The following is a 19,694-nucleotide window of genomic DNA, read 5'->3' as shown; positions in this document are numbered from 1 at the left end:
ACTTGTTCCCTATTATAAACAAACTCAAGTAACCTGTTTATTACATTTGGGTTACTAAAAAGAAAATAAAAGCAAAGCAAAAACTTTTATTATGTCAACTAACTGAAGTTTTTTAAGGTTTTATCCTACAGATCAAAAACACCAGATAATATCACAGCACAAAAACACTAGAAAATACCAGGACAGAGTGAAAAAATGCCTAAAGCATAAAACAAACAAACAAAAAACAATCATAAAGTGCTTTATGAACAAAAGACTGTTCACTTCAGTGTCCCATATATGAACAATTAAGTTGGCAATCAGCTAGAAATCAGTTAGTTAATTTAAATTTGGCAGTTATGTAAAACCAGTTGTTGTTTGTTGTACCACTATTGTTGCTGTATAACTGTATTATTGTTGTATTTTTCTAAAAAGTCACCTAGTGCTGATTTGAAGACAGCAAGAGATGGAGAATCCACCACTTCCTTTGGCCATTAGTTTCAGCTGCTCATCATCTTCTCTATCAACAGGGCCGGCTTTAAGAAGCGCGGGGCCTGATTCCGGGGGCAGGACTGTGCATGTGTCATGCATCCGGGAGCGGGGCCCTCTTAAGCATAGGGACCCATTCCGGGGAATCGGCCTATCAAACACTTGTGACTCCTTTCAGCCTGCAATTATCTGGCTTTAGCTTTCAGTTACTGGTTCACACTGAACCGTATCCACTAAATCAGTGGTCTCCAACCTTTTTACACCCAAGATCACCTTTTAAATGACAGAACAAGCCAAGATATACCACCCTGCCCCTTCCTTGAAGCCCCACCCCTTCCTCTCTATTCTCCTCCTCTCCATCACTTGCTATCCCCAACCCTTATACTATTGCTTTTTTCCCTCAATTCTTCTGTAGGAAGAGGTTTTTCCAACATTTGGCCTGTCTAGACTGGACCAAATGTCAGAAAAACCCCTTCTTTTGGAAGCCCCCTTATTCCTCGTGGAAAGAGGAATATAGGGGTTACCGAAAGAGAACGTTTGATCTTCCACTAAATAAAGCTGAAGAACAAATGCATCCCTGGATGCAGAAGAGTTTTTCTGGGATATCTCTGGAATCCAGAAAAACTCCTGGGATATGTCTACACTGGCAGCTTCTTGTGCAAGAAATCCTGCGCAAGGATTCTTGTGCAAGAAGTCTTGCGCAAGAAAATGTCCACACTACCATGTGCGAGATGTGCTTTTGCGCAAGAGCGCCCATGGCAGTGTGGACGCTCTCTTGCGCAAGAAAGCTCTGATGGCCATTTTAGCCATAGGGCTTTCTTGTGCAAGAAATCCCTGCCGAGCATCCACACTGCCCTCTTGCACAAGAGCTCCTGCATAAGAGGGCTTACACCTGTTAAAAAAGAGCATAGTTCTTGTACAAGAAGCCCTTTCTTCCCACTGTAAATGTCCTTGCACAAGAGCGGGCGGGCAGTGTGGACGCTCTGCGGATTCTTGCACAAGAATAGCCATACTTGCACAAGAAGCCGCGAGTGTAGACATAGCCCTGCAGTCTAGCCTTACCCTTGCTGGGTTGAGGCAGGATGTGTAGGCTCTGGGGTGGGAATGAGGGATTTGGGTGTGGGAAGGGGTGAAAGGTACAAGCTCTGGGAGGAAATCTGGATGCAGGAGAAGGTGGAGAAGGGGACGCTGGCTCGGGGAGGGGGCTCCAGGCTGGGCAGTGTTGAGGTCAGATGTAGGGTTGGGGTACTAAGCAAGCCACAGGCTTGTGGATATGAGGATGCAGGAATTTAGGTTGGGGATGTGAGGGGCTCAGGGCAGGGGGCTCCAGTGTATGATAGGTTCCGATCTAAGGTCTGGGGGAAGGGGGAGTGCAGGAGTGTTATGATGCTGTGGGCAGATGGGGGCTTGGCCCCAACTGGGGGTTTGCTGGCCAGGCTTCATTTTTAAATAAAATACTATATCAAACACAAAAAGTTTCTGCGTTGTCTTTATTTATGAGAAGAGCAGGGAACCTGTTTTGAATCAGGCAGTCACTGACACACAGAAAAGTCAGCTGGGGCCATACAAGTGAGATGCAAAATAAAAACTCCTCCAAAACCCCCACAAGCCTCACTAATGTGGCCCCAACTGTGCTGGTGAGAGCAGAGGACATGGTATTGGGGAAGGGTGCCAGGGGTACCGGGGTAGGGTGCTTGTGGGTGCCGGGGCAGGAGACTGGGTGCTAGGGCAGGGTGCCAATGGGTGTTGGGGCAAGGGACAGCATGCCAGGGCAAGGGCCTGGGGCAGAGGACAGGGTGCCAGTGGGTGGTGGGGCAGGGTACTTGTGGGGGTCTGGGCAGGTGGAGAGGACAGGGACCATTACCTGGGGATCCTGCAGCTGCAGGCCAAGGCCCAGGAAGAGCATGGGCTGCTCCCCCAAGACCTAAACAGTAGCCCAGTACCTGAGATACTGGTTCGTTGTGTGCCTGATGCCTTTCTGCGGGCTGGGAATGGGGGGAGGGGGAGTCCCGGACCACGCCAACCGCAACCGCTCGAGAAGCTTGCACCTTACTCTTCCCCTCCCCTGAGCAGCCAGAGCTGGTGCAGACCTGGACACCCAACCCCTTTCCCACGCGCAGGAACGCAGCAGGGGAACCAAGTCCCCAACGCACGATGGACTGGCATTTTAGGTACTGCACCGGCTGTTCAAGGGGGAGGAAGAGCAGCCTGCACACTTCTGGTACCAGACGCATGGCTGCAGAACTCTCCCCACCCCGCTGGAAGCCTGCACTACCTCCATTGTTCCCGGAGGTAGCATCACCATGGCATTCATCTTGGGGGTGGGGGCAGTGAGGAGGGCCCCCCAAAGCCTTGCGATCGACTGGTCGGGCCCCCAGGATCGACCAGTAGATCGCGATCGACGGGTTGGTGACCACAGCACTAGGGGATCCTGTGGGGATCCTGCAGTTTCTCACCATGAATAGACTGATATGTCAGCTCTCAGACAGCTCTCAGCCTTTCAGCCTATTTATTGATTTAAACCAATCCTATATTGAAACTGACTGAACAGTGAAACCACCAAGATTGAAGGTGCTATACATTGTGTGCTTTAACTTCATACCTTTAGCATCATATCCCATAGACCAGTGTTTCTGAAAGTGGTCCCATACACCAGTGGTCACCAACCAGTACATTGGGATTTACTGGTAGATCTTGGAGTCTTTGACAGGTGATCCTGACAGGTTTGGCTGGGATGCTGTCAAGTGCTGGCTCCACATCTGCCCCTCAGCACTACCATGCTGTTCCTGCCCTCTGTCTTGGAGTTACCCCCCATGCTCCAGAAGCCTCCTGCTTGCTGTGCAGGGCACAAGAAGAAGGGTGTGTTTGCTGATGTCAGGGTTCCTCTCACCCCACCCTGTACCCCATCTTCCCAGAGCAGGGAACACAGGGATGGAGAGAGTTTGCTGGCAGCTTTTGGGAGTGGTGCAGTCCAGGGTAGGGGTGAGTCTGCCTTGGCCGCCTGCACTACCACCCAGAAGCCACCTGTGGTAAGCAGTACGCAGCTGGAGCCCAGCCTCAGCCCTGACCCCCTCTTGCACCCCAAACTCCTGCCAAAGCCCTGAGTCCCCCTGCACCTAAACTCCCTCCCAGAGCCTTCACCCTGAACCCTCTCCTGCACCTCAACTCCATGCCCTGGGCTCAGCTCAGAACCACTCCCACACTCCCAAATCCTTTAAGCCCAAGACCAGAATCTGCATCCCCCTCCTCTGTCCCCATCCTGATAAAAGTGAGTAAGGATGAGGGAGGGTGGATGGAGCAGGGGTGGGGTCTCAGAGAAGTGACAGGGAGGCAGCAGCAAAATGGGGAGGATAGAAAGGACTGATGAGTGGGCAGGAGTAGGAATAAGTCACTGGCTGTCACCTGGCTCCTGCTCACACTGACCAGCCATTGCTGCTGGCAGTGCCGGATGGAAACGGGATGGGGGTGGGGCCCTTCTGGCTGATGCTGACAGATCAGCTCAGGAAGCACCCCCTCCTCCACTGCCTGCTGGCGGGTGGGCAGCTGGCGAGTGGGGATCTGGCAGCAGCAGGACCCACCAGCACTGATGGGGAAGGAGACAGAAAATACGGGACAATTTGCCCGTTTGTAAGGACAAGTCAGGACACCTGCAGCAGGGCTTAAATCCAGACCTATCCCTTTCACCCGGGGCATCTGCTCGCCCTCACTGGGGTGCTGGGCAGAAGGCAAAATAGCAGCTCACACAGGCAGCCCACAGCCACTGAATCTCACCCACTTGTGCAGCACCCCACCTCTCACATAGGAAAGAGGGGCCTGCTCCAGGCTCCAGCCACCCACACAGCCTTGGGAAGTGGGTGTTGCTACCTCCTCAACCTGGCAGGGGAAAAAACCCTCTGACCCCTCTCCTGTATTTTTAAACATGCTGCAAATGCTTTCCCCGTAGAGTTATTTTTTTTGTCAATACCCAGATCTGTTCTTAACCCCACTGCCTGTCCTGAATTTGCCCTTTGGCCCCTCTGTAGCCAGAACCCCCCCTCCCCCATCTCAAACAATCTTGCTTGTCCTCTGAGATGTCTGTATACAGGGCAGAGAAAGAGCAGTAAAATCAGCATAGTCTATGCTGGCTCATCTGATCCTGAGAAGCTGAAAAAAACAGGTATGTGGAGAGAGAGTGATTAAGTCAGTAAGCTGGCCTTGAGGCTGCAAGAACTGCCCCCGGCTGGCACCCATGTTGATTCAAACACACACACAGTCCCTGGGAGAGGAATTTCCCACTGAGAAAAGAATGCCCAGTACTTCCAATTTAGTTATCTCTCTTACAAGTGTAAATTAAGTTCACAACTCCCTTGTAAGAACTGGTCTCACAAAAGACAGACCAGCCCCATTTGGCATGACAGACAAGAAAGAGAAATATGTGACCCCATGAGTATAAAGATGGGTCCAGCACACACTCACTTTGAGTGTCATTCTACCCTCTACCTGCTGGTCGGGTTAGGTGTTTGACCTCCCGAGGTTCTATGGGGATGCCCACCTCGTATTTTCGTCTTTCCTAGGAATTGAGGGACCGGCCCTGGCCTGACATGCTGGAGTCGAGAGGCACAGAAGGGGGTAAAAATTGTACCTGGATGTGGTCCTCTGTCTTAAGTGTACACATAGAAAGAGTAAGCTGTTACTTGGTACCATTATTTCTATTTTTCTATCTTTATCTTCTTTGTAACCATTTTTAAGATCTATATTTTGCTAGTAGTTAAGAAATAGAGCAATAGCCATTGCAACCATATGATTTATAAGCTTCCTCAATAAACCTGTAACTGTTTAAGTTTTAACCTGACTCCTTCAGTTACTGTAACAGAACCAAGCACAATTTAAAAGAACTTCAGCCGGTCATAAAGGGACAGTTATAGGAAGAGCTTGGGCGTTTGGATCTGTGTCACTCCCAGGTGACAGGGTCCATTAGGGACAGATATAGGGAGCCCTGACCGTCGGCTGACACCCTCCCATGGTCCTGCAGCCAGCTGTGTGATCTTCCCACCCATACAGTCAGTTTGGCCCTTGCACAGACTTTGCTCCCCTGTGATTTCATACATCAATTTCCCTCCATGAACAAATTTAAGAGTGGGAAACCTTTTTTAGGTCACGGGCCACTGACCCACAGAAAAATCCGTCAGGGCCACACACAACTGAGAAACAAACAAACAACTAAATAAATAAAATTCCTCATTGACATGGCGCCTGACTGAGAAAGAGAAAGACACTTCCCACATTCTCCACACACCATAGCCTAGCGGGGCCCAGCCTAGTAGGTTGTGTGTGCTCCAGCACCACAAGGAGTGGCAAGAAACTAGAAAGCTGGCGGTGGAAGGGGTCCCTGAACCTTGGGACCTAGGCAAGCCAGGGGCCACATCAGGCCCCTGAACTTTAGATTCCCCACTCTTGGGTTATAGTATGAACCAATCAGCTTTAAGCAGACACAGAAGTGGATCAGGGATTCTTTAGACCCTAAAACAAGGTCTGGCCATGGTAGTGTTTGTATCTAAAACATTTCCCTGCATCCAGCCCCTTTAGCAGGCAAATCCACTTTAACCAGCAGGGAAGAGCTGCCTTGGCCATTCTGATCACAGCCTTGGGAAGAGCCCTGAGATGCCCCATCCTAGAAATGGGAAACACACCACATCTGCCCCACTGGCCGGTTTTGCAAATATTGCAGATGTCGCCTCCTCTTCATCCCTTCCCCCGCCCCCCCGTCACTTCCGTCCCCTCTGCCCCTGAACAGCTCTGCTCTGCTTCCACTCCAGCCCCTGCCCCACACGCACCAGGATGTAGTGACACGAGCAGCTGGTCTCAGAGTTTGCTCCTCAAGGCACACTGCGCAGGCGCCCTGAGCAGAGCATGAGTAGTAGCCATGGCTGAGGCTGCTGCCCTCACTATGCTCGCAGGTGCAGGCAGGGGCTGGTACACACACAGAGCTCCGCATGCTTCTTGCTTTGGGCACTGTCCAGCTGTGACTGGGCCCCAGCGCCCCACGTTGATGGCAGTAGCGTGTTACCGGGCAGGCACACCCTGGGGTGCAGGTGGGAGAGACAGAGCTTATAATCTCATTTGTCCTGCAGCAGCTCCCGGCACAGGAAGTTGATGGCTTTTGCATCATCCCCCTGGGTTGCCCCAGGCACCGCAGCCTGTGCTGGGTTCCACATCCCTGGGCATGCAGCTCCCAGGAGCTAAGAGCTTAACACTCCACCCTTCCACCAGCTGCAGGCTCTGTCCCCTGTTTTGGGAGGGAGTGGGGCCGGGGCTGCTGCTCTGCTGGGGTGTGCACTGAGGGGCTCAGGAATGTGGGAACATCAGGGAGCTGAAGGAGGATGCAGGGAGGATGGAGCCCTGGTAGATCAGGTTGGGGGGGGGATTATGGGACTGAAGGGAGCGAGGCTAGAAGCCAGATCTGGGTGCTGTGTAGAAAGCTGCTCCCTTGTAAGCAATGTGCTTTGGGTAGCACATTCTGATTAGTGGAGCATAAGAAACTAGTCCTATAAGAAACTGCTACCCGAAGTAGCACAATCCTACAGAGAGCAGTTCCATACAGTTCTTTATATAGAACTGCTCCCTGCCTATTATCAGACATTGCTACCAAATGTAGCACAGTCCTATAGGGAGCAGTGTAGTCTAAAGCAGTGTTTCTCAACCTTTTTTTTATAAAGTACCCCTTTAAACAAATACAATTATAAGTACCCCCAGAATCTACAGTTTTCAGACACACAAATTTCAGTTTTCTCCAAATTTCAGTTGTGTTGACGTATCCCCCAGACTTCAAGTATCCCTAAGGGTACTCGTATCACTGATTGGGAAACACTGGTCTAAAGTGTCAGAAACTGCTAATGTAAAACACTCTAGCAAATTCCAGTGGACCCAGTGATTGTTGTCATGTTTCAGGCTTCCTTGCCAATACTTCAGTTGAGGATTAATCAGCATGGAGTACAGCATAAAAATTGCTTCTTGGGTGCGTCTAGACTGGCAAGATTTTGCGCAAAAGCAGGTGTTTTTGCCCAAAAACTTGCCAGCTGTCTACACTGGCCACTTGAATTTGCACAAGAGCACTGACTTTGTAATGTACAAAATCAGTGCTTCTTGCGCAAATACTTTCACGCTCCCGCTCAGGGATAAGCCCTCTTGTGCAAGAATACTTGCACAAGAGGGCCAGTGTCAAGAGGCACCTTAATTTTTTGTGCAAGAAAGCCCGATGGCTAAAATAGCCATCGGAGCTTTCTTGCACAAAAGCGCATCTAGATTGGCACGGATGCTTTTGCGCAAAAGCACTTTTTGCGCAAAAGCATCCGTGCCAACCTAGACGCTCTTTTGCGGAAACACTTTTAACTTCCGTTAAGAGTATTTCCGCAATATTATGCCAGTCTAGACACAGCTCTTGTGTCTTACCTACAACAATGAGGTTTGCTGCTTTTTCTTTTTTCGGCAGGTGTTCTCTACTGTGTTTAGCGTGTGGTCCAAAGCACTTGCAACTCCCTCCCAATGGGTTATCAGTTACAACCTTTAAAAGTGCACTTGCCAAGCAGAGGTGACTAGTGAGGGGCGACACGGGCCTGCTGTCCCTCTGCCCTGACGCCTGCGCCAGAGTTTTGGCAACTTACTGTTCAAGAGGTGACTTTCACTCCCTGCAGCCCAGTGGGTGGCAAATGCGCAGGGAAGGGTTTAAACCAGGGATTTTAAATTTAACTAGTCGAAGGGTTTCCCATCAAGGCATTTGAATGGATTTTCCCTGGATTAGCCCATAAGCAGGGGACCCGCAGTGGGGTAACCCCGCTCCCCTTAGCGCCCCATCTGAGACGTCACCTGCTCCCCCCACCCACACGCCCCTTGCCCCTCCCCGCCTCACGTCGACTCCTCCCATTCCTTCTGCCCCCGCCCCGCCCCTCCCGTCACCACGGCGCTGCCCGGAAGCGGAAACAGCAGCGCGGCGAGTACTACACAAACGATTCCCTCAGAACTCGCGCCACATGGCGCGAGGCGCATGCGCAGTAACTGGCGGAGCCGGGGGGGGGGAACGCACTGAAAACTCGGCCGGGGCCGTACGGAATGGCGCGGGGATCAGGCCGCTCGTGCGCAGCGGCCAGGGACTCCAGTCCCGGGTCAGCGCCAGGGCATAGCTCAGACCGGGAGCTGCCTGGCCACGCCCCAGCCCAGCTGGGTTGGGCTTCCCGGGCGAGAGCATGCAGGTTGCAAGTGCAGGGCGCGCGCCGGGAAAAGGCCGGGCGGGTGGGCGGCAGCGCCCCACGCGCCAGGGGGTGGGGTCGGCGCGCGCTGCTGTTCGGCTCGTGCCCAGGCCCCGCGAAGGGCTCCTGCTGCGAACACTCGAGCCGGGCGCTGGACACGGGCGGGGCGGGGCTGTCGGGCCCGGCCGCTGCTGCCAGTCAGTGGCGGCCGCGCGGGGGCTTTGCCATGCGCTGTCGCTGCGCCGGCCCCGCCGCCAGGCCGGGGAGCACGCGCCCAGCACCCACTCCCCTCGCTGCTGGCGCGGGGATGCCGAACCTCAGGCCGGGTGCAGAGAGACGGGAACATGGATTTGGGGTGCAGCTTGTGGGCACGGTGCATGGACTAGCGGGACCCAAGCATTTGCCCGAAGTTGAGGGGTGTCAACAAGGACAGAGGTGGGGGGGGGGTGGAAGGGTTAGGGCTGTAAGCGACTAGTCAGCTAGCCCTTAAGCAAGGAACTTGAGGGATCCTTCCCCCTCCACTGCCCCTGTCAGAGAGAGGCAGGACGGGGGGGCAGCACAAGCCTGTGCTGGGGAAGCTGGCTTATAAGGTGGTTTCCTCTAGTACCATCTCTGCAGGGGGCAGAGGAGGCGGCAGGAATGGGGTGAGCTGCTCTTATACATTGCAAAGGAACAGACACAGAAGGGGAACCCACTGACCTGAGTTCCTACTACCTTTCACCCTTTGAAATATACAAGAGCCTTGGGCAGCTCCTCTGCATTTCAGAGGGAGAGAGTGGGGTGGAGGGAAGCCCCTGGGACTCTCCTTTTGAAATGTACAGGAGCTGGAGCTTGTTCTTGCACATCTCAAAGGGGAGAGACCCAGTGGGGGTAGCAGGTGACCCTCCCTTATCGACAAATCTATAAGTTTTGATTAATCAGCTCAATGACCCTATGAAGGATTAAAGCCCCTTCTGAAATGTCTCCCATTACCCTTCTCCCCCTGACAGGCTGCAGAACACCTGTGCCTTGCACCAGCTCAGCCCCCGGCCTGCAGAGCAAGGGACAGGAGATGGCTGTGGCAGAGCCAGTGACCTTCGAGGAGGTGGCTGTGTATTTCTCTAAGGAGGAATGGGCCCTGCTGGACCTGGGGCAGAGAGCACTCTACTGGGATGTGATGCAGGAGAATTATGAGGCTGTGAGCTGGTTGGGTAAGGATTCCTATCCCCACTGGTGTCGGAGACTGGGTGGGCTCTGGAGCAGTTGGGTTTGGTTCAGAGTCCCTCATTGCCCCCTGCCCCCCAATGTCAGGAGTATCAGCCCCAGTAATCCTGGTTTCTGTGTGAAAGACTGTTCCCTCCATGGCCCCTCCCAGGGGAAGCAGGTTCAGGCACATAACAGTGGGGCTGCTCTTCCCACAGCCATGGTCTCAATGTGCTTCCCCACCATCTTGCCCTTGTGAGTTGGCCAGAGGTGTCACTCTGCAGTTTGGGCTGCAGGGTAGCTCATAGTAGGCTCTGAGGCAGCCAGCCAAAGATTCATTTGGCTGCTCAGAGAACTTCCTCTGCCTCCTTCTGGCCCAAGTAGAGCATCTGAACCAAAGAGCAGGGTGAGCTGAGCCCCCCAGCCAGGAGCTTTGTGGGCAGGGCCCTTGGGGAATTAGAGCTCTGCTGGGCTCTTTCTCTCCAAGTCCTAGTGACTTGCCATGTGGCAGCTGCAGTCTGAGCCCTGCCTGTGGTCCTCGGTGTCAGACCTGACAGCCCTCACTAGAGCTCCCCTTTGAGCAGTGTGTTCCTGTCCTGCCCTGAGAGAGGGGGATGGAACAGGCACTAAGGGAGGCTGTGTTGTACTTTAGAAAATGGAGCAGAGCACTTGGCTCCCACAGAGAATAAGCTGGGCCATTCCCAAGACAGAGGGGATACACCTTTACTGCAGGTGAGCGTGTCCTGGGATCTTGTACCAGCCAGAGCCCAGTCTCTACAAAGTGGGGAAGGAACCTCTCTGGGTGGGCAACTCAGATCCTGGCTCTGGAAGCAGCAATGGCGCAGACCTTAATGAATAAGATCAGCACTTGATTAATTGCTCCCCCACACAGGATTTCCAGTCTCCACAGCTAATGTGATCTGGGTGGAGCGAGGGGAGGAGCTGTGGATCCCAGCTCTCCAGGGTTGTGAGGAAGGGAAGATCATTGGCAACACCCACAGGCTACATCTAGACTGGCATGATTTTCCACACATGCTTTTAACGGAAACGTTTTTCGTTAAAAGCATTTGCGGAAAAGAGTGTCTAGATTGGCACGGACGCTTTTCCGCAAAAGCACTTTTTTGTGGAAAAGTGTCCGTGCCAATCTAGATGCGCTTTTGCGCAAAAAGGCCCCGATCGCCATTTTCGTGATCCGGGCTTTTTTGTGCGAAACCATTCTGAGCTGTCTACACTGGCCCTTTTGCGCAAAAGCATTTGCTCGAACGGGAGCAGCATAGTATTTCTGCAAAAAGCTCTGATTTCAGACAGTAAGAAGTCAGTGTTCTTGTGGAAATTCAAGTGGCCAGTGTAGACAGCAAGTTTTTCCGCAAAAGCTGGCTGGCACAAACAGGACCATGTTACAAGCATTTATACTTGTCTGCAACTGGTTAGTAAAACACTCCCAAACATCAGTAATTCCCGAAGTTGAGTGTGATTCTTGAGCAGGGGAGGGCTAGAAGCGGCCAATGGCAGAACAAGGAGCACTGAGGAAGGTCTAGTTTAGGAAAAACTATTTCACTGGGAGGGTGGTAAAGCACTGGAATGGGTTCCCTGGGGAGGTGGTGGAATCTCCATCTTTAGAGGTTTTTAAGTCCTGACTTGACACAATCCTGGCTGAGATGATTTTGTTGGGGTTGGTTCTTCTTTGGGTAGAGCAGGGGTCTCCAGCCTTTTTAAGCATGAGATCACTTTTTGAATTTAAGTGCAATCCAAGATCTACCTCAAACCCAAATACCCTTGTCCCGCCTATGTTGTGCCCCTTTCCCGAGGCCCTCCTCTGCTCACTCCATCCTCCCTCACGTTCCCCAGGCTAGGGCAGAGGGTGGGGGGTGCAGGCTCTGGTCTTGGATTAAGGGATTTGGAGTGAGAGGGGCTGATCTTGGTGCAGGCAATTGGAGTGCTAGATGAGGTTCTAGGTGCAGGCTCTGGATTGGTGTTTGGATGCAGGGGTGCTCAGGGCTAGGGTAGGGGCTTGGAGTGCAGGAGGGGTCATAACTGGCATAGGATTTCAGGATGTGGGCTCCAGCTGGGCATTACTTACCTCAGGTGGCTCCTGGATGGTGGTGCAGGGGGGCTAAGGCAGGCTCACCCCTGCCCTGGCCCTCCAAAAGCAGCCAGCAAACTCCATCCCAAGTCCTGCTGTGCCTCTTCTCTGCAGAGATAAGATACAGGGTGGGAGAGTGGGCACCTTGACATCAACACCCCTCCTCCCTCCCTTGCTCTGCACAGAAAGCAGGAGGCTCATGAGGGGACAGCTTCAAGGCAAAGGGCAGGAGATGCACAGCATTGGGGGGGGGGGGGCAGCTAAAGTGCTGGCATTTGATAACCAAATCAGTTAGGATCACCTGTCAGAGGCTCCAAGATCCACCAGTAGATCCCAATCTATTGGTTGGTGACCAGTGGGGTAAAGGGTAGGACTAGTTGACCACCTGAGGTCTTTTCTAGCCCTATGATTTTATGTATCCAGAGGGAAAGTCCCTGACAAGCTCCTCCTGAAGAATCCATCTACCTCTAATCTTCCATCCCTCTTTATTTGTTAGTACTAGACTAACACATCATTCAAGGAATACTTGCTAGGTGAGCAACCCTGAAGGTGAGGCAGGAGCCAGCCATCAGCCAACCAGGTAACTTTTTTTTTTTTTGTTTAGAGTTTGCCTGCCTTGGCGCCTTGACAGACACACCCCTGAGGGCACATAGACAAGCTTCTCAGCAATTTCAACAGAGATCTTAGCAGGAAGGACATGGGGGCCTTTCTGTCACCCAAACCCCCCCCCCCCACACACACACACACACTTGTTTGTTGCATGACTGTTGCCAAAGCCCATTTGGAGCCTGCTAGCCTGGCTTCTTTTAGCAATAAGCAGAAGGGGTTCACATACTACACTGGTTTGTCAATATTTCCCAGCAGAGAAGGATGGACTCTCTCCTCTGGGGAAGGGTTTTGAAGGTGGAAGGTGAAATTAGGTCATGATATTTCTGTGATGGATTGGATCACAGAAATCCACTTGGGGTTGTCCCCTGGTGTGCTGCTGATCAAGCTACCAACGCCCGTCTTCCTACCCTTGGAAGCTCCCTACCACTCTGTCCTGCTGGGCCAGAAGCTCTGCTCTCCCCCAGCCAAAGCACAGAATTGAGGTTACTGCCCCCAGCTCAGCAACACAGAAGCTGAACCAGTTCAGCTCCAGGAAGGCTTAGCTATAAGGCTTCAGCACTCAGGAAACCAACCCCCAAAGTGACAAAAACCCCAAGGCTGTGTCTAGACTGCATCCCTTTTCCGTAAAAGGGATGCAACTTAGACACATCGCAATTGCAAATGAAGCGGGGATTTAAATCCCCCCCTGCTTCATTTTCATAAACATGGCTGCCGCTTTTTTCTGGCTCGGAGCTTTGCCAGGAAAAAGCGCCAGTCTAGATGCAGATCTTTTGGAAAATAAAGCCTTTTCCGAAAAATCCCTTATTCCTTATTTTAAGAGGAATAAGGGATCTTTCGGAAAAGGCTTTATTTTCTGAAAGATCCCAGTCTAAACTGGCGCTTTTTTCCTGCAAAGCTCCTAGCTGGAAAAAAGTGGCAGCCATGTTTATGCAAATGAAGCGGGGGGAATTTAAATCCCCGCTTCATTTGCAATTGCGATGTGTCTAAGTTGCATCCCTTTTACGGAAAAGGGATGCAGTCTAGACACAGCCCAAATGAATTTGTATTACTGAGAGTAAAAGTTTTACACAAAGAAAGGTCATAAGTTCACCCCCTTTTCAATGAAAGAGAGATGGACAGCGGTCATTCTCCCAGCTAAGAATGATTTGCACTGATGTTAATAAACAGAAGTGTTTTCATTAGTATAAAAATAGGCTCCAGCTAATTTTAATACACTAAAACTCATTGCATGTAAATTCTTATCCTAAATTGTTCTTATCTCAAGTAAAATAAAGTAAAATACTTAGTCACAGAGCTGCTCTGTATTCTTTCCTGGGGATCTACAGATTTTCCAATGTTCTTTAGAGCTTTTTGTTTTCAGGTTTCTTCATGTGCGTCACCTTATGGTGGGTGTCAGGGCTGTTCCTTACTCTGGCACCCTGAGTGCAGAAGGTGAGGGTCCCCAAGAGAGCTTAAAAACCTTGCCTCTACAGGTACTGGTTACCAAAACTTCCCAGTCACAGATTCCCTGCCTCTGAGAAATAAACAAACAAGCTGCCACCATCAGGTGATTTTCTTTCATTCCTAAAACAAGGGGTGAACACTTGAATCTACCTGTAGGGGTACCTCAAGCTCTTTTGCCTCAAAAGAGCTTGAAAAGAGAAAAACAAGCTGCAGTCTTGATCACACATCCACACACACGATAGGACACACGAATCAAATAATCACCTTACAGTGATTTTTATTACAAAAAGATGAAATTGATAAAGCATTCTTGGTTATTCGATGTTATAGTGCAACTAAGGAAAGCAAATTAAAACACAGAAAAGTCTCTAGAAACAAAACTTAGATGGTAAGAGGAGAAGAGAGATATAGATTCACACAGAGCAGTTGAAACTAAACCACAAAATAAAGAAAAAAAATACCCTGATTGCGACTAGACCCACTTTTCTTTTACATACTTCCAATCTTTTCTTTATTCAGCTCACGTCCATGCTCTGTATTCCTTGGAGGCATGGTAGTCCTGCCTGGGTTTAAATCATTCTGTTTCTCAACTCCAGTTTTTTCTCCCACACAAAGAAATCGTGGGTCTGGCCCACGAAAGCTCATCATCTAATAAACCATCTTGTTAGTCTTTAAAGTGCTACATTGTCCTGCATTTTGCTTCAGCTACCCCAGACTAACACGGCTACATTTCTATCACAAAGAAATCAGGCATGGAATCTTTGCTAGCTACCTGAATTTACCCTGGGGTGGGCAAAAGCTTCTCAGGGGGCTGGATCATAGAATCATAGGACTGGAAGGGACCTCGAGAGGTCATCGAGTCCAGCCCCCCACCCTCAAGGCAGGACCAAGCTCCGTCTACACCATCCTTGACAGATGTCTATCTTACCTGTTCTTAAATATCTCCAGAGAGGGAGATTCCACCACCTCCCTTGGCAATTTATTCCAATATTTGACCACCTTGACAGTTAGGAATTTTTTCCTAATGTCCAATCTAAACCTCCCTTGCTGCACTTTAAGCCCATTACTCCTTGTCCTGTCCTCAGAAACCAAGAGGAACAAATTTTCTCCTTCCTCCTTGTGACACCCTTTTAGATATTTGAAAACCGCTATCATGTCCCCCCTTAATCTTCTTTTTTCCAAACTAAACAAGCCCAGTTCATGAAGCCTGGCTTCATAGGTCATATTCTCTAGACCTTTAATCATTCTTGTCGCTCTTCTCTGTACCCTTTCCAATTTCTCCACATCTTTCTTGAAATGTGGCGCCCAGAACTGGACACAGTACTCCAGCTGAAGCCTAACTAGTGCAGAGTAGAGCGGCAGAATGACTTCACGAGTTTTGCTTACAACACACCTGTTGATACAACCTAGAATCATATTTGCTTTTTTTGCAACAGCATCACACTGACTCATATTCAACTTGTGGTTCACTATGACCCCTAGATCCCTTTCCGCCATGCTCCTTCCTAGACAGTCACTTCCCATCTTGTATGTATGGAACTGATTGTTCCTTCCTAAGTGGAGCACTTTGCATTTCTCTTTATTAAACTTCATCCTGTTTACCTTTGACCATTTCTCTAACTTGCTAAGGTCATTTTGAATTATGTCCCTATCTTCCAAAGAAGTTGCAACCCCACCCAGTTTGGTATCATCTGCAAACTTAATAAGCGTACTCTCTATCCCAATATCTACATCATTGATGAAGATATTGAACAGTATGGGTCTCAAAACAGACCCTTGTGGAACTCCACTTGTTATCCCTTTCCAGCAGGATTTAGCACCGTTAACAACTCCTCTCTGACTACGGTTATCCAGCCAATTATGTATCCACCTTATCGTGGCCCTATCTAAGTTATATTTGCCTAGTTTATCAATAAGAATATCATGCGAGACCGTATCAAATGCCTTACTAAAGTCTAGGTATATGACATCCACCGATTCTCCCTTATCCACAAGGCTCGTTATCCTATCAAAGAAAGCTATCAGATTAGTTTGGCATGACTTGTTCTTCACAAACCCATGCTGGCTATTCCCTATTACTTTATTACCTTCCAAGTGTTTGCATATGATTTCCTTAATTACCTGCTCCATTATCTTCCCTGGGACAGACGTTAAACTGACCGGTCTGTAGTTTCCTGGGTTGTTCTTATTCCCCTTTTTATAGATGGGCACAATATTTGCCTTTTTCCAGTCTTCTGGAATCTCCCCCGTCTTCCATGATTTTTCAAAGATCATAGCTAAAGGCTCAGATACCTCCTCTATCAGCTCCTTGAGTATCCTGGGATGCATTTCATCAGGACCTGGTGACTTGCTGACATCTAACTTTCCTAAGTGATTTTAACTTGTTCTTTTTGTATCCTATCGTCTAAACTTACTCTCTCTCTGCTTATATTCACTATGTTAGGCACACCTCCAGACTTCTCGGTGAAGACCGAAACAAAGAAGTCATTGAGCATCTCCGCCATTTCCAAGTTTCCTGTTACTGCTTCTCCCTCCTCACTGAGCAGTGGGCCTACCCTGTCCTTGGTCTTCCTCTTGCTTCTAATGTATTTATAAAAGGTCTTCTTGTTTCCCTTTATGCCTGTAGCTAGTTTGATCTCATTTTGTGTCTTTGCCTTTCTAATCTTGCCCCTGCATTCCGGTGTTGCTTGCCTATATTCATCCTTTGTTGTTTGTCCTAGTTTCCATTTTTTATAGGACTCTTTTTTTTATTTTGAGATCATGCAAGATCTCCTTGTTAAGCCAAGCTGGTCTTTTGCCATATTTTCTATCTTTCCTACATAGCGGAATTGTTTGCTTTTGGGCCCTTAACGTCCCTTTGAAATACTTCCAACTCTCCTCAGTTGTTTTTCCCTCCAGTCTTGCTTCCCGTGGGACCTTACCTACAAGTTCTCTGAGCTTATCAAAATCTGCCTTCCTGAAATGCATTACCTCAATTGTGCTGGTCTCCCTTCTACATTTCCTTAAGATCATGAACTCTGTTATTTCATGATCACTGTCCCCCATACTGTCTTCCACTTTCAAGTTCTCAAATAGTTCCTCCCTATTTGTTAAAACCAAATCCAGAACAGCTTCTCCTCTGGTAGCTTTTTCAACCTTCTGAAACAGAAAGTTGTCTCCAATGCAGTCCAGAAACTTATTGGATAGCCTGTGCCCCGCTGTGTTAGTTTCCCAACATGTCTGGATAGTTGAAGTCCCCCATCACCACCAAATCTTGGGCTTTGGATAGTTTTGTTAATTGTTTAAAAAAGGCCTCATCCACCTCTTCCACCTGGCTAGGTGGCCTGTAGTAGACTCCTAGCATGACATCACCCTCATTTTTTACCCCTTTTAGCTTAGCTGTGTAGAGTCTCTCTGGGTTATCTCCTACGTTCATCTCCACATTTTTAATATACAAGGCAACCCCTCCTCCCTTTTTTCCCTGTCTGTCCTTCCTGGGCAAGCCGTACCCTTCCATACCAACATTCCAATCGTGCGTCCCATCCCACCAGGTTTCTGTAATACCAATGATATCATAGTTGTATTTGTTAGCAATTCCAGTTCTTCCTGCTTATTACCCATACTTCTCGCATTTGTATATAGGCATCTAAGATACTGATTTGATCTTGCCTCCCTGTTGTGCCCTGACCCTCCTTTCTCCTTGCCATTATAGGCCATAGTCTCCCCCCATTTCCAACCCATCTCCCAGTCCCGCACATTCAGCACTTACCTGTCCCCGTCAAACCTAGTTTAAAGCCCTCCTCACAAGGTTAGCCAGTCTGTGTCCAAACAAGGCCTTCCTACTCCTGGAAAGGTGAACTCCATCTCTGCCAAGCAGTCCTTCCTGGAAGAGCACCCCGTGGTCAAGGAAGCCGCAGCCAGGCATTCACCTCCAGGATGCACCTCTCTCTGCCCGGGCCACTACCTTTGACAGGAAGGATCGAAGAGAATACCACCTGCACCCAAACTCCCTCACCTGTACTCCCAAAGCCCTGTAGTCACGCTTGATCCGTTCAGTGTCACACCTGGCAGTATCATTTGTGCTCACATGGATGAGACGCATGAGGTAGTAGTCAGAGGGCCGGATAATCCTCGACAATGCTTCCATAACATCTCGGATACGGGCCCCTGGCAGACAGCATACCTCTCGAGATGAACTGTCAGGGCGACAGATAGGCGCCTCCGTTCCCCTCAGAAGAGAGTCTCCAACCACCACTACCCTACATTTCTTCCTCGCAGTGGTGGCAGGAGACTGCTCAACCTTGGTGGTGCAAGGCCTGATCTCCTCCAATGTGGGGGGTGATGCCTTGTCTCCTGCAGAAAGTATAGTGTAACAACACAGTGGGAGGGTTAGGAGCAGGGGTGGAACACTGCCTGCTGCCAGAAGTAACCAGCTGCCAGTGCTCACCCTGCACCACCTCTTCCTCCATAAGTGGCGGGTCAGCAGTCCCACATCCTAGGACAGTGACCTCAGTGGACTCCACAGGAATACTGTCCAGAAATTCCTTATGGCCTCAAATTATGACTTCGAGGCAGTTCTAGGATTTTCAGCCCCATTCCTCCTCCCCAACACAGCTGCTGGAGGGTGATTCCCCTCCCTGCAGCAAGTTAAGCTGTGGACGGAGGAAGCAGTGCCGGAGTTGAGGCTACTCAGTGGTGCCTTGACAGGGACTGGATGTGCCCTGGCCACACAGTCCGCGGTCGGCCCTGGAGGCGCCGCTGCTGCAGGCACGTGGTCTGGGGCTCTCCCCAGAGTCTGTAGGCACTGCCGCCATGGCCACGCAGTCCGGGGCAACGTGGCCACGGCAGCAGTGCCTACAGCCTCTGGGGCTGGTCCCAGAGTATGTGGCTGCACAGCAGCGGCATGTCTGGGGCTAACCCTAGACCATGTGGCAGCAGGGCCTTCCTCCAGGGCTGGCCCCGGACTGTGTGGCCACCATTGTGACAGCGGGGCCTCCCTCTGGGGTGGCTGGGACTGCGTGGCTGCAGCCACTATTACAAGGGGGCATGAAGCCAAGTAAGGTCCCCCCTCATGCTCAGATCCCTCACCCCAATCCTGTCACTTCCCCTCCCCATCAACATCTGGGTTGCTCCGACACTTGTTCCTGCACCTTTTCTCCTGGCCAGACACCGCACCCTGCTTCTTCATCTATGTTGCTCCTACACCCTTTCTCCTGGCCATGCACTGCACCCTCTCTTGATCCTGCTCCCTCCTCCTGGCAAGACACCCTACTCCCAGCCTGCTTCTGCACCTCACCTCCTTCCCAGATCCTGCACCCCATCACTATCCTATTTGCTGGCAGCCCTATCCTGCACTCTGAACCCCTTATTTTTGTCCCTACCCCAGAGCCTAAGGAGGACCATAAAATCCACTAACTCTGGAACCCCAGAAAAGTAAATCTGGTTTATGGTATGTCCTGAACCTCAGGCCTCCGTTTCCCCTCACCCGGTGAGGCTGAGGCATCAGAGGAGTGATGTGTATCAGTTGGGGCCACATCAGTGAGCGCTGGGTGTTTTTGAAGGAGTTTTTTTGCTTCTCACTTGTGTGGTCCCCAACTGATTTTTCTGTGGGTCAGTGACCCCTGACCCCAAAAGGTTCCCCACTCCTGCCATAAATAAAACATTGAAACCTTTTGTGTGTGACATATTTTACTTTATTTAAAATGAAG

At 50.4% G+C, this 19,694-nt stretch overlaps 1 protein-coding gene across 12 annotated transcripts in view; it reads left to right on the top strand.

The window, feature by feature from the left end:
* The first annotated feature begins 8,518 nt into the window (after positions 1 to 8,518).
* Positions 8,519 to 19,694, top strand: part of LOC112545673 (uncharacterized) — a 37,821-nt gene continuing 26,645 nt past the window's right edge. For 4 of the 12 annotated variants that reach the window (XR_012898460.1, XR_012898462.1, XR_012898466.1 and 1 more), the window contains exon 1: positions 8,712 to 9,880. Coding sequence is in view for 2 of the 12 variants with exons in the window: in XM_075913683.1 (XP_075769798.1) it covers positions 9,649 to 9,880 (232 nt within the window). In the remaining 10 variants the exon portion in view is untranslated. The other 8 variants (XR_012898465.1, XR_012898464.1, XM_075913684.1 and 5 more) reach the window with 7 other exon arrangements.

Source organism: Pelodiscus sinensis, chromosome 32, assembly GCF_049634645.1.
Source record: "Pelodiscus sinensis isolate JC-2024 chromosome 32, ASM4963464v1, whole genome shotgun sequence".
NCBI classification, from domain to species: Eukaryota; Metazoa; Chordata; order Testudines; family Trionychidae; genus Pelodiscus; species Pelodiscus sinensis.
The sequence above is the reverse complement of the archived record's forward strand: the minus strand, read 5'-3'. Positions and strand labels throughout refer to the sequence as shown.